Source organism: Pseudophryne corroboree, chromosome 4 (assembly GCF_028390025.1).
Source record: "Pseudophryne corroboree isolate aPseCor3 chromosome 4, aPseCor3.hap2, whole genome shotgun sequence".
In the NCBI taxonomy this organism is placed as follows: domain Eukaryota; kingdom Metazoa; phylum Chordata; class Amphibia; order Anura; family Myobatrachidae; genus Pseudophryne; species Pseudophryne corroboree.
This window is the reverse complement of record NC_086447.1, coordinates 57,597,575-57,610,874: the sequence shown is the minus strand read 5'-3', so window position 1 is coordinate 57,610,874 and position 13,300 is coordinate 57,597,575. Positions and strand designations below refer to the sequence as shown.

The following is a 13,300-nucleotide window of genomic DNA, read 5'->3' as shown; positions in this document are numbered from 1 at the left end:
GCAGCATGGTTTTGCCAAGATGCAAAGTTACGCGCTCTTTTTAATCTTTTCGCTTTCCTCCCAACTTGGAATCCGCCCCATTTGCCTCTTACAGCACCGTTTCTTTATACCGTGTCCATGACAGGGTGACTAGAGTTTGGGTGAGCTTGGTCGGGGGCCCAGGGTCATGATATAAAGAGGCCATCGCAGCATCGCTGATCTCTTTCCTCTCCTGCTGCATTCTCCTCTGTTAGTGCCAGTGGCTGTATTATGCAAATGAGACTGAGAGGAAAGATCAAGCAGCGTGTCAGTAGCGCAATGGAAAAGACGGACGCTGCCACCATAGCTGCAGAGAGGATACTTAGGCAGAAATATATACATGACTAGATGGACGGTTGTTTTGCATGGCCACACCCACAAAGGTGTCACTTGGCTGGTCGCATTGACTTTGATGTTAGGCCACGCCCACAATCTATAGTACTGTGAGATTATGTAATCTTGTACATTTATCACTGTAATTAAGAAACTGTAAAAAATTAGTTTTATGTGGTACAGCACCGCCAGTCGGATACCGTGTTACCATATAATTGTTAGTACTCTCAGTCTTGGTGTGACCCTGTTCTTGCAGGTGAAAGCGGAAGCCTCGTGGGATTGCACAGTCCACAACTGTCCGCAGCTCAGCAAAGGGTCTTCAGCAGACGAGAGGGTCTTCCTCATCGTCCGAGTGACCGTACAGCTCAGCCACCCAGCCGAGATGCAGCTGGTTCTACGCAAGAGAATATGTGTGAATGTCTATAGCCGCCAGGTGAGGATATAGGACCATCTCTAAGGAGGTCGGAGGTCATGGTGGTCTCTAGGGGCCATTTCTCTTCTTTATGTAATCTTACTATATTACTAAATTACAGCACCTGGCTCCTGCAGGTATTAATCCGTTCAGTGGTCCTAGGCGTCAGCAACGCTGCATGTTTTCTGGATCTCCTCGCAGGGGACAGGTTGCTAAATGAGTGCCCTGATTATCTGCTCACAGTTATTATTCTGCTGTACTGTAGTTATGGACATTATTTCAAGCTGAAGAGACTTATTTTTTTACTTCTTGGTGTATTCATTTTGAAGAAGACAGAACTATTGTTCATTTAATCTTTGAACTGAGCATTCTGGAAATGAAGATGAGGGTTGCAGTGAACAGCAGATTCTCATTGCTGCAATGCAGGAAGAGTTTACAAAGGGTTAAAGTGGCTGACCGTCGATGGTGGTGGGGTCTCTCCTTCCCGAGTGCCGCCTGCTAGCCGTTGATTGTACTGTAGGCACTGCTAGATAATCGCATCCGCGTATTACATGACAGAACACCCCCCACCCCAGCCCCAAATCTGTGATCAGTAATGCCCCTTTCTGGATGGAGAGACCCTACGATCATTTAGTCGTTGTTAGGAACATCAAATTATACGCTGGGTGCCAGAGAACGCTGGAGCAGGTACTAATTACCAAGGGGCCAGGGGGTAGTTGCTGAGGTTATTGCATAGTATTTTACATTTAGGGAATTGGGGAATGGGTGTGTCCCCACCTCCTGGATTAGACTACACACCTCAGTACCTGGGACCTGTGAAACTCTATGTACCTGTGTCTATACTTGGGGAAAAAAATAAAGCCAGGACAGATTTATGGGTCAGCTGAAAATAAATGTATTGTTTTAGTTGTTCCGTCGGGTAAGGCTATACATTATAAATGAATGCGTCTGTTTTTTTTCTGTAGGGATTCGCTCAGAATTTCCTAAGGAGAATGTCTCACCGGAGTAACCTTGCCAGCTGCGGTGTCACCGTGGAAATCGTTTCCAATATTCCGGAAGTAAGATTATAGTGTTGTTTTGCCACTGTACTGTAAATTTAGAGTGCGCTCGTCGTTAGCTGCTGTTGCTAGATGGCACCAATACATCCTCTGTGTAGAGGGGGAAAGCAGCTTTATCTGGCAGGATTCTTTGCAGTAAGAGTGCATGGGTTTTATCATTGGTGGCGCTTAAGCCGCCAGTAGATAGGATGGATTTTACAGTGTCGAATCTCTTTATTTATTTTTGTGCTTCCCAAGCACTATATTGAAATATAATTACAGAATTAGTAAACAAATTAATGTATGCAAAGAAGATACATCTTCATTAGGCATAAAACTAGACTCTTATAAAAGGAGTGCTTTCACTGGGTACGTCAGTATTAAAGATGAACTCCCACTTGAATACTTAAATGGACCCCTCCATATTCAGATATGCCTCCAAAGTATAACTCACCGGATGAGTTGGGTATGATAGGTCATCTTTCATCATGTAGGCAGAGATGAAATGTATACATGTTAGAATGTCGATATGTCAGCCCTGGTAGGCCAGCGATGACTTACCTTCTGGCGGCTCCAGCAGCGTCTTCCGGGTCAAGGCTGTCATGGGACTTGTACTTCTGGGTCAGACCTACAATCTCTGTCATTCTGGTAACACTAATCCCTACCCCTAACCCTTCCTCTAGTGCTTAACCCTAACCTCCCCCCCGCAACAGCCTAACCCTAACCTCCCCCCCCCCCCCGCAACAGCCTAACCCTAACCTCCCTCCCCCCGCAACAGCCTAACCCTAACCTCCCCCCCCCCGCAACAGCCTAACCCTAACCTCCCCCCCCCCCCGCAACAGCCTAACCCTAACCTCCCCCCCGCAACAGCCTAACCCTAACCTCCCCCCCGCAACAGCCTAACCCTAACCTCCCCCCCGCAACAGCCTAACCCTAACCTCCCCCCCGCAACAGCCTAACCCTAACCTCCCCCCGCAACAGCCTAACCCTAACCTCCGCCAGTCTAATCCTAACAGTCTCCCCCCGCAACAGCCTAACCCTAACCTCCCCCAGTCTAATCCTAACTGTCTCTCCCCCCCCCCCCTGCAGCCAAACCCGAACTGTCCCCCCCCCCCCCCCCCCTGTAGCCGAACCCGAACTGCCCCTCCCCTGTAGCCGAACCCGAACTGCCCCCCCCCCCTGCAGCCAAACCCAAACGGCCCCCCCCCTGCAGCCAAACCCAAACTGTCTCCCCCCCCCCCCCTCCTGCAGCCGAACCCTCTCCCTGTCCCCACCCGCAGCCGCGAACCCTCTCCCTGTCCCCACCCGCAGCCGCGAACCCTCTCCCTGTCCCCACCCGCAGCCGCGAACCCTCTCCCTGTCCCCCCCCTGCAGCCGAACCCCAAACTGTCCCCCCCCTCCCCCGCAGCCGTACCTGAACTGTCCCCCCCCCCTGCAGCCGTACCTGAACTGTCCCCCCCCCCCCTGCAGCCGAACCCGAACTGCCCCCCCTCCCCCGCAGCCGTACCTGAACTGTCCCCCCCCCCCTGCAGCCGTACCTGAACTGTCCCCCCCCCCTGCAGCCGAACCCCAAACTGTCCCCCCCTCCCCCGCAGCCGTACCTGAACTGTCCCCCCCCCCCCCTGCAGCCGTACCTGAACTGTCCCCCCCCCCCCCCCCTGCAGCCGAACCCGAACTGCCCCCCCCCCCTGCAGCCGAACCCGAACTGCCCCCCCCCCCCCCTGCAGCCGAACCCGAACAGTCCCACCCCCCCCTGCAGCCGAACCCGAACTGTCCCCCCCCCCCCCCTGCAGCCAAACCCGAACTGTCCCCTCCTCCCCCGCAGCCGAACCCGAACTCCCTCCCCCCCCCCCCCTGCAGCCGAACCAGAACTGTCCCTTCCCTGCAGCCGAATCAGAACTGTGTCCCCCCCCCCCCCCCCGCAGCCGAACCCGAACTGTCGTCCCCCCCCCCGCAGCCGAACCCGAACCGTCCCCCCCCCTGCAGCCGAACTCGAACTGTCCCCCCCTTGCAGCCGAACCCTCTCCCTGCCCCCCCCCCCTTGCAGCCGAACCCTCTCCCTGCCCCCCCCCCGCAGCCGAACCCTCTCCCTGTGTCCCCCCCCACCCCCGCAGCCGTGAACCCTGTCCCCACCCCCGCAGCCGCGAACCCTGTCCCCCCCCCCCACCCCTGCAGCCGAACCCTCTCCCTGTCCCCCCCGCAGCCGCAAACCCTCTCTCTGTCCCCACCCGCAGCAGCGAACCCTCTCCCTGTCCCCACCCGCAGCCGCGAACCCTCTCCCTGTCCCCCCCCGCAGCCGCGAACCCTCTCCCTGCCCCCCCCGCAGCCGCGAACCCTCCCCCTGTCACTGCCGCAGCCACGAACCCTCTCCCTGTCCCGCCCACGCAGCCGCAAACCCTCTCCGCCTCCCCCCCTTCCGCAGCCGCGAACCCTCTCCTCCCCTCCCACCCCCAAACCCCCCCCCCCAACAGCCGAACCCTCTCCTCCCCCCCGCAGCCGAACCCTCTCCTTCTCCCCCACCAGCAGCCGCGAACCCTCTCCCCCCCCCCCTCACAGCCGCGAAACAGCCCCCCCCTGCAGCCGAACCCTCTCTTCTCTCCCCCCCCCCCCCCCACCCTCCCCCCCGCGGCCGGACCCTCTCCTCCCCCACCCCCAAACCACCCACTACAGTCGAACCCTCTCCTTGCCCCGCAGCCAAACCCTCTTACCCCGCAGCCGAACCCTCCCCACCTCCCCCTGCCCCCGCAGCCGAACCCTCCCCTCCCCCCGCAACCGAAGCCTCTCCCCCCCCCTCCCCCCGCAGCCGAACCCTCCCCTCCTCCCACAGCCGAACCCTCTCCGTCCGCCCTATGTCACCATTTTACCAATGTCTGCAGCATTCCTGTTGCCATTTTGGTATCTACATTATGAATGTAGACGTTGTTATTGTTGACCTTTTAGACTGCATCCCCACCCTGTGGCCTTGACGCCAAGGACCGTGTTACACTGTGACTACTGCAGCTGAAGTCTTGGTCCATATGTGACATTTAATATGAGCAGTACGGTTGGCGCAGTGGTTAGCATAACTGCCTCCCAGCACTGAGGTCAATCAGTGTTGAGTTTTTATGTTCTTCCCGTGCTTACGTGGGTTACTGTTAATAAACACAACAATTAATTAAATAGGGCTTTACAGAATACTATCACAGTTCTGTTCATGTCGGGTCCTTGGTTCAGGAAGGGGGTGGGGACGCATGGGACCCATGTTGGATTAAGATGGGTTCCACTAAGGGGGTGAGTTATAATGTGTTCAGTTACCAATTTCCTGGATGACCGGAGCGTTTGTTTGAGTTTGGTCTCCTCCGTAACAACCATTGTAATCTTAGTTCCCTGTTTTAGTTGCGAGTCCCGCCATAGGTTGTGTGAGTCCCGCCGTAGGTTGTGTGAGTCCCGCCGTAGGTTGTGCGAGCCCCGCCGTAGGTTGTGCGAGCCCCGCCGTAGGTTGTGCGAGCCCCGCCGTAGGTTGTGCGAGCCCCGCCGTAGGTTGTGCGGAGCCCCGCCGTAGGTTGTGCGGAGCCCCGCCGTAGGTTGTGCGGAGCCCCGCCGTAGGTTGTGCGGAGCCCCGCCGTAGGTTGTGCGGAGCCCCGCCGTAGGTTGTGCGGAGCCCCGCCGTAGGTTGTGTGGAGCCCTGCCGTAGGTTGTTTCACGACTCCAGATGTCTGTGTCATTGTCAGAGTCTCTGCCTTCAGACAGCGTTCCTTGGCAAAGGTTATGCTGTCTTCTCCGCGACAGACGCTCTGATGGCTTCTGCCTGACAGTTGTAGTGCGGAATACAGATTTACATTGATCCATTCGCCCGATGTGTCCTGCGCTTTGCTTCCTGTGAGTGTCTCCGTTCTCTCTGAGGAAGTCACAAGCCCAACTATTAGTATTCAGCACATTTATGCATATACAGCCCCAGAACGTTTATTCAGAAATAGTCCTTCTTTACTGATTTTAGCATTTAAGGTTTATTTAATCTTTGATAATATCCTACGGTCTAGGTTTCTGGAACTGTCCGCACCAGGAAACATCCATCTTTTACACACCCACCATACAGGAGTCTTACTTAATTGGTTATTATTTATTTAGATTATCTTAAGCACATTTTGATTCCAGTTGGTAAAATATCTCCGTAACTTTGTTTCTTCAACCGTAGGACTCTCAAGGAGCGGAAGACCGGGAAGCCCTGGCGCGGTTGGCCGCAAATGTGGAAGATACTGGTTCAGCAGACTCCGAAGCTTACATTGAGAAGTATCTGCGCAGTGTCCTAGCGGTGGAGAACATCCTCACCTTGGACCGCCTGCGTCAGGTACGTATTGCGCGCTGTATTGGTTGTGTGTGCTTGGGGTTTGAGTTGGGACAATACTAGATCTCCTCTATGTGATATATAACTGCTGAGATGACCACATCTATGGACAGTGTCCCTATCCAACCAACTGCTCCTATGTCATGCCTTGGTAGTGCCCGTAGGATGGTGGAGTCTTCCTTTACTTTCAAGATCCATATAAGAACGACTTACATGTTGCTCTAGGTGGTGTCACTCTTTCCGGTGATGGCAACTTGCATTTGTGTTCCTGTAGCTGTATTATCTAAATGTGGCATTATTATCTAAATGTGGTATGATACAGTAGATACACGGTAGACGTGTCCCTGTGAGAAAGACAGTGAAGAACCAGGGGGTTTCCAGTCTTTGTTGCAGATTCTGTATTAGTTGGTTCTGCAGTAAGTCGGTATATTTAGGTCCTGACGTTGTCCCATCTCGAGAATGTCTCAAGTGATCTCCAGGTTCTGTAGGAACAAGACAAGAAATTCTGTTTGAGGTGATGCTGTCTGGGGTGGGGGCATAGGTTGGAAGACGGAAGAAACGTCCATTTTCATGAAACACAGTATTTCAGATCTGCAAATTCTGTTATTATGTAAAGCCGGTGGAGAAACGACCTAGGACTGCAAAATATTCCAGGACTGCACTGCATACACTTCAGGACAAATCAGATCCCCGACACACAGTCTGCGCTAAAACGCTGTCTGAGGAATGTTCTTTTATAATTTCGTCTTTTTGTATTTTGTGAATCATATTTTTATTTTTTGCTATGAACCCGGAACAGGGCACCAGAAGACGTTAACGTCTTTCACCCCCCCTTCTCATACAGGCTTTCTGCCCTATAGGCAGGGGATATCGGAATCCTTGCCGTTTGGGTGAAGGCAAGACCAAGTCCTCGGGAGAGAAGACCTCATGTCATACTAAGCACAGACACAGTACCAAGTGTCATTCAGACTTTCCCACTGCCAAATGGGAACAGCGCAGGAGAGCGTCCGCCCCACCGGTACTCCTGCAAGACAGCTGGGATGACTTCACCATCCGACCTGGGAACGTCGTCCCTGTGCCACAGAACAGTAGTTTTCTCCACGGCATTGACGAATATGGGGCTTACTGGTCTGGAAGTGAGGAACCTTTATTGGCCAACAATTAGGAGGACTGAGTCCTAGGACAACGCATCTCATCTTGATCTTCTCATCACAAATGAGGACAGTAGACTGGCTTGGTCAGAGTGGACTTCAGAAGAGGAAAAATGAACCATGAACAAGTGCTCTACCTGGACTTTAACGATGATTAGGAACTGGCAATCTTCTGCAGAGACTGGATGTTTCTAAAATAACCCACTCTAAACCAGAGCAGTATCATGACTTGTCCTTCATTTCCAAATCTTTAAAGGCTTGGGAAATGTAGGGCTAGAGGACAGGGCATGTCGGCTCACATGGAGCCATGAAGGCTGGCATTGGTCGGTTGTAGTAGGTGTGGAATCACCAGCGGACAGACGGTCTTCCACAGTTGTACTGAAGACTCTCCGTAGACCACTTCAATAATGTATTTTCTATGAAAATATCCCAGTAGTGTCTAATGCAAATCTTTCCATGTGTGATATGATAGACCGCCTGGTCCTATGTCGATTACAGTCATGTACCGGGTCTTGATCCTGTAACACCACCAACCTCTGTAGCGATCAGATGCCACACGTTTTGCCACTCTTTCCCCGAACCTGAAAGTTCTGCATCAGCAATACCCCCAAAATATGCCCTTCAGAGCCCCTGCTTTATTAATGAGGGACTACAGGTTCGGGCAATGAAGCGCAATAGAGTATGTTATGTGCCGTCCTTATTATTAATGGTGGTAGCATTTCCATTAATAGCGATAGCATTTATTGTTTAAGGATGAAAGGGCAGAAAGTTACATACATGTATTTTTCTATAGCAACATAGAAACATATCTCGGAGAGATATTGGCGTTATTACACATCAAATAATGAATTAGGGCAAAGTGCCTTGTTTGTACATATCATTTCAGCCTGTAGGGTATACAGACTTTGTTTTGTGCGTCGGCCAGCAATATTACTATACTGTGATACGTTTATTTTGTAGAACAATTGTCAAGCACAGTATTTCAGCTTTGTAACCTTTTGAAGGTCACAGTGTTACTTGTCAACTGTTGTATGTACCATGTTGGACTGATGCTGCTACATTTGTATCACTTTTATTGCGGAATGTTTTATGTCTGCGCCCGTGCGTCTCGTGTCAGCGGATCTTTCAGCACTTTAGTGATTATTCAGGAAATACACCCACAATAAAGAGAACTCCCCTCCCCTGCTCCTTCTTAAAGAAAGTCATTGTTCAGACACTAGGGTAAATGATATTTATACTGTAATAGAAATGTCTCTGGTTTGCAATATAAGGGGAAATAGAATATGGTTCTGTCGATCCGACCTCGGGATCTGTGCGCCCCCCCCCTCCTACACGCAGTGAAAACACAGAGTATTACTTTATATATCCACATAAAGAGCATTTCCTCATTGTTAACCTGTGTCAGGAAGTAGCGTTCTACATCCCGGCTTAGTCACCGCTGGCTGCCGGCCGAGATCGCAGTCACTCCAGTGACGGAGGCCGGGGGCCAGAAAACTAAGTGCCAATTACTGTATGACCTGAATTTTAATGGAAATACAGATATATGAGGGCCAGTCAGTGGATGGGACTGTACTGGATTGTGCATGTACCCTAAAGTATGAAAGATCAAACCCTCTTTGCAGAATGAGATGTGTAATGACAGCATGTATACGAGACGTACAAGTGTGAAAATTACATATATCCGCGACGTTGGGCAGCCTGAGAGTTGCATGAATTGTTAAAGGGATATGTGTAACTATTCTCTGAGTATTCCCAGTAATCAGACACTCAGTGGCGACTGCCCAGGCTGGCACAGTGGTTTTATCTTGCCGATAATCTGTATTTCTCTAACGTCCTAAGTGGATGCTGGGGACTCCGTAAGGACCATGGGGAATAGCGGCTCCGCAGGAGACTGGGCACAAAAGTAAAAGCTTTAGGACTACCTGGTGTGCACTGGCTCCTCCCCCTATGACCCTCCTCCAAGCCTCAGTTAGATTTTTGTGCCCGAACGAGAAGGGTGCACACTAGGTGGCTCTCCTGAGCTGCTTAGTGAAAAGTTTAGTTTTAGGTTTTTTATTTTCAGTGAGACCTGCTGGCAACAGGCTCACTGCACCGAGGGACTAAGGGGAGAAGAAGGGAACTCACCTGCGTGCAGAGTGGATTGGGCTTCTTAGGCTACTGGACATTAGCTCCAGAGAGACGATCACAGGCCCAGTCATGGATGGGTCCCAGAGCCGCGCCGCCGGCCCCCTTACAGAGCCAGAAGACTGAAGAGGTCCGGAAAATCGGCGGCAGAAGACGTCCTGTCTTCAATAAGGTAGCGCACAGCACCGCAGCTGTGCGCCATTGCTCTCAGCACACTTCACACTCCGGTCACTGAGGGTGCAGGGCGCTGGGGGGGGGGGGCGCCCTGAGACGCAATAAAAACACCTTAGATGGCTAAAAATACATCACATATAGCTCCTGGGCTATATGGATGCATTTAACCCCTGCCAGTTTTTCCTTAAAAAAGCGGGAGAAAGGCCGCCGAGAAGGGGGCGGAGCCTATCTCCTCAGCACACAAGCGCCATTTTCCCTCACAGCTCCGTTGGAGGGAAGCTCCCTGACTCTCCCCTGCAGTCCTGCACTACAGAAACAGGGTAAAACAAGAGAGGGGGGGCACTAAATTTGGCAGATTAATAATACAGCAGCTATATAAGGGAAAAACACTTATATAAGGTTATCCCTGTATATATATAGCGCTCTGGTGTGTGCTGGCAAACTCTCCCTCTGTCTCCCCAAAGGGCTAGTGGGGTCCTGTCCTCAGTCAGAGCATTCCCTGTGTGTGTGCTGTGTGTGTCGGTACGTTGTGTCGACATGTATGAGGAGGAAAATGGTATGGAGGCGGAGCAATTGCCTGTAATAGTGATGTCACCCCCTAGGGAGTCGACACCTGACTGGATGGTCGTATGGAAGGAATTACGTGATAGCGTCAGCACTTTACAAAAGACTGTTGACGACATGAGACAGCCGGAAAAACAGTTAATACCTGTCCAGGCGTCTCAAACACCGTCAGGGGCTCTAAAGCGCCCGTTACCTCAGATGGTCGACACAGACCCAGACACGGACACTGACTCCAGTGTCGACGGTGAGGAAACAAACGTATTTTCCAGTAGGGCCACACGTTACATGATCACGGCAATGAAGGAGGTTTTGAACATTTCTGATACTACAAGTACCACAAAAAAGGGTATTATGTGGGGTGTGAAAAAACTACCCGTAGTTTTTCCTGAATCAGATGAATTAAATGAGGTGTGTGATGAAGCGTGGGTTTCCCCCGATAAAAAACTGCTAATTTCTAAAAAATTATTGGCATTATACCCTTTCCCGCCAGAGGTTAGGGCGCGTTGGGAAACACCCCCTAGGGTAGATAAGGCGCTCACACGCTTATCAAAACAAGTGGCGTTACCGTCTCCTGATACGGCCGCCCTCAAGGAGCCAGCTGATAGAAAGCTGGAAAATATCCTAAAAAGTATATACACACATACTGGTGTTATACTGAGACCAGCAATCGCCTCAGCCTGGATGTGCAGTGCTGGGGTGGCTTGGTCGGATTCCCTGACTGAAAATATTGATACCCTGGACAGGGACAGTATATTATTGACTATAGAGCATTTAAAGGATGCATTTCTATATATGCGAGATGCACAGAGGGATATTTGCACTCTGGCATCAAGAGTAAGTGCGCTGTCCATTTCTGCCAGAAGAGGGTTATGGACGCGACAGTGGTCAGGTGATGCGGATTCCAAACGGCATATGGAAGTATTGCCGTATAAAGGGGAGGAGTTATTTGGGGTCGGTCTATCGGATCTGGTGGCCACGGCAACGGCTGGGAAATCCACCTTTTTACCCCAGGTCACCTCTCAGCAGAAAAAGACACCGTCTTTTCAGGCTCAATCCTTTCGTCCCCATAAGGGCAAGCGGGCAAAAGGCCACTCATATCTGCCCCGGGGCAGAGGAAGGGGAAAAAGACTGCAGCAGGCAGCCTCTTCCCAGGAACAGAAGCCCTCCCCCGCTTCTGCCAAGTCCTCAGCATGACGCTGGGGCCTTACAAGCGGACTCAGGTACGGTGGGGGGTCGTCTCAAGAATTTCAGCGCACAGTGGGCTCACTCGCAAGTGGACCCCTGGATCCTGCAGGTAGTATCTCAGGGGTACAAATTGGAATTCGAGACGTCTCCCCCTCGCCGGTTCCTGAAGTCTGCTTTACCAACGGCTCCCTCCGACAGGGAGGCGGTATTGGAAGCCATTCACAAGCTGTATTCCCAGCAGGTGATAATCAAGGTACCCCTCCTACAACAGGGAAAGGGGTATTATTCCACGCTGTTTGTGGTACCGAAGCCGGACGGCTCGGTGAGACCTATTTTAAATCTGAAATCCTTGAACACTTACATACAAAGGTTCAAATTCAAGATGGAGTCACTCAGAGCAGTGATAGCGAACCTGGAAGAAGGGGACTATATGGTGTCTCTGGACATCAAGGATGCTTACCTCCATGTCCCAATTTGCCCTTCTCACCAAGGGTACCTCAGGTTTGTGGTACAGAACTGTCACTATCAGTTTCAGATGCTGCCGTTTGGATTGTCCACGGCACCCCGGGTCTTTACCAAGGTAATGGCCGAAATGATGATTCTTCTTCGAAGAAAAGGCGTCTTAATTATCCCTTACTTGGACGATCTCCTGATAAGGGCAAGGTCCAGGGAACAGTTAGAGGTCGGAGTAGCACTATCTCAAGTAGTGCTACGACAGCACGGGTGGATTCTAAATATTCCAAAATCGCAGCTGATTCCGACGACACGTCTGCTGTTCCTAGGGATGATTCTGGACACAGTCCAGAAAAAGGTGTTTCTCCCGGAGGAGAAAGCCAGGGAGTTATCCGAGCTAGTCAGGAACCTCCTAAAACCAGGCCAAGTGTCAGTGCATCAATGCACAAGGGTCCTGGGAAAAATGGTGGCTTCTTACGAAGCGATTCCATTCGGCAGATTCCACGCAAGAACTTTTCAGTGGGATCTGCTGGACAAATGGTCCGGATCGCATCTTCAGATGCATCAGCGGATAACCCTGTCTCCAAGGACAAGGGTGTCTCTCCTGTGGTGGTTGCAGAGTGCTCATCTTCTAGAGGGCCGCAGATTCGGCATTCAGGACTGGGTCCTGGTGACCACGGATGCCAGCCTGAGAGGCTGGGGAGCAGTCACACAGGGAAGAAATTTCCAGGGCTTGTGGTCAAGCCTGGAGACATCACTTCACATAAATATCCTGGAGCTAAGAGCCATCTACAATGCTCTGAGCCTAGCAAGACCTCTGCTTCAAGGTCAGCCGGTGCTGATCCAGTCGGACAACATCACGGCAGTCGCCCACGTAAACAGACAGGGCGGCACAAGAAGCAGGAGGGCAATGACAGAAGTTGCAAGGATTCTTCGCTGGGCAGAAAATCATGTGATAGCACTGTCAGCAGTGTTCATTCCGGGTGTGGACAACTGGGAAGCAGACTTCCTCAGCAGATCCACCCGGGGGAGTGGGGACTTCACCCAGAAGTCTTCCACATGATTGTGAACCGTTGGGAAAAACCAAAGGTGGACATGATGGCGTCCCGCCTCAACAAAAAACTAGACAGATATTGCGCCAGGTCAAGGGACCCTCAGGCAATAGCTGTGGACGCTCTTGTAACACCATGGGTGTACCAGTCAGTGTATGTGTTCCCTCCTCTGCCTCTCATACCCAAGGTACTGAGGATCATAAGAAGGAGAGGTGTAAGGACTATACTCGTGGCTCCGGATTGGCCAAGAAGGACTTGGTACCCGGAACTTCAAGAGATGCTCACAGAGGACCCGTGGCCTCTACCTCTAAGAAAGGACCTGCTCCAGCAGGGACCCTGTCTCTTCCAAGACTTACCGCGGCTGCGTTTGACGGCATGGCGGTTGAACGCCGGATCCTGAAGGAAAAAGGCATTCCAGATGAAGTCATCCCTACCCTGATCAAAGCCAGGAAGGATGTAACCGTACAACATTA

At 51.8% G+C, this 13,300-nt stretch overlaps 1 protein-coding gene across 2 annotated transcripts in view; it reads left to right on the top strand.

Annotated features, from left to right (window-relative positions):
- Positions 1 to 13,300, top strand: part of KIF13B (kinesin family member 13B) — a 253,470-nt gene that overhangs the window by 184,375 nt on the left and 55,795 nt on the right. Inside the window, exons 31-34 of one of the 2 annotated variants that reach the window (XM_063915076.1) lie at positions 608 to 784; positions 1,729 to 1,821; positions 5,975 to 6,127; positions 6,969 to 8,460. In XM_063915076.1, the coding sequence (XP_063771146.1) occupies positions 608 to 784; positions 1,729 to 1,821; positions 5,975 to 6,127; positions 6,969 to 7,289 (744 nt within the window). In that variant the 3' untranslated portion in view covers positions 7,290 to 8,460. Of the gene's footprint in view, positions 1 to 607; positions 785 to 1,728; positions 1,822 to 5,974; positions 6,128 to 6,968; positions 8,461 to 13,300 lie in introns of those variants that run through there. The other variant, XM_063915075.1, reaches the window with a different exon arrangement.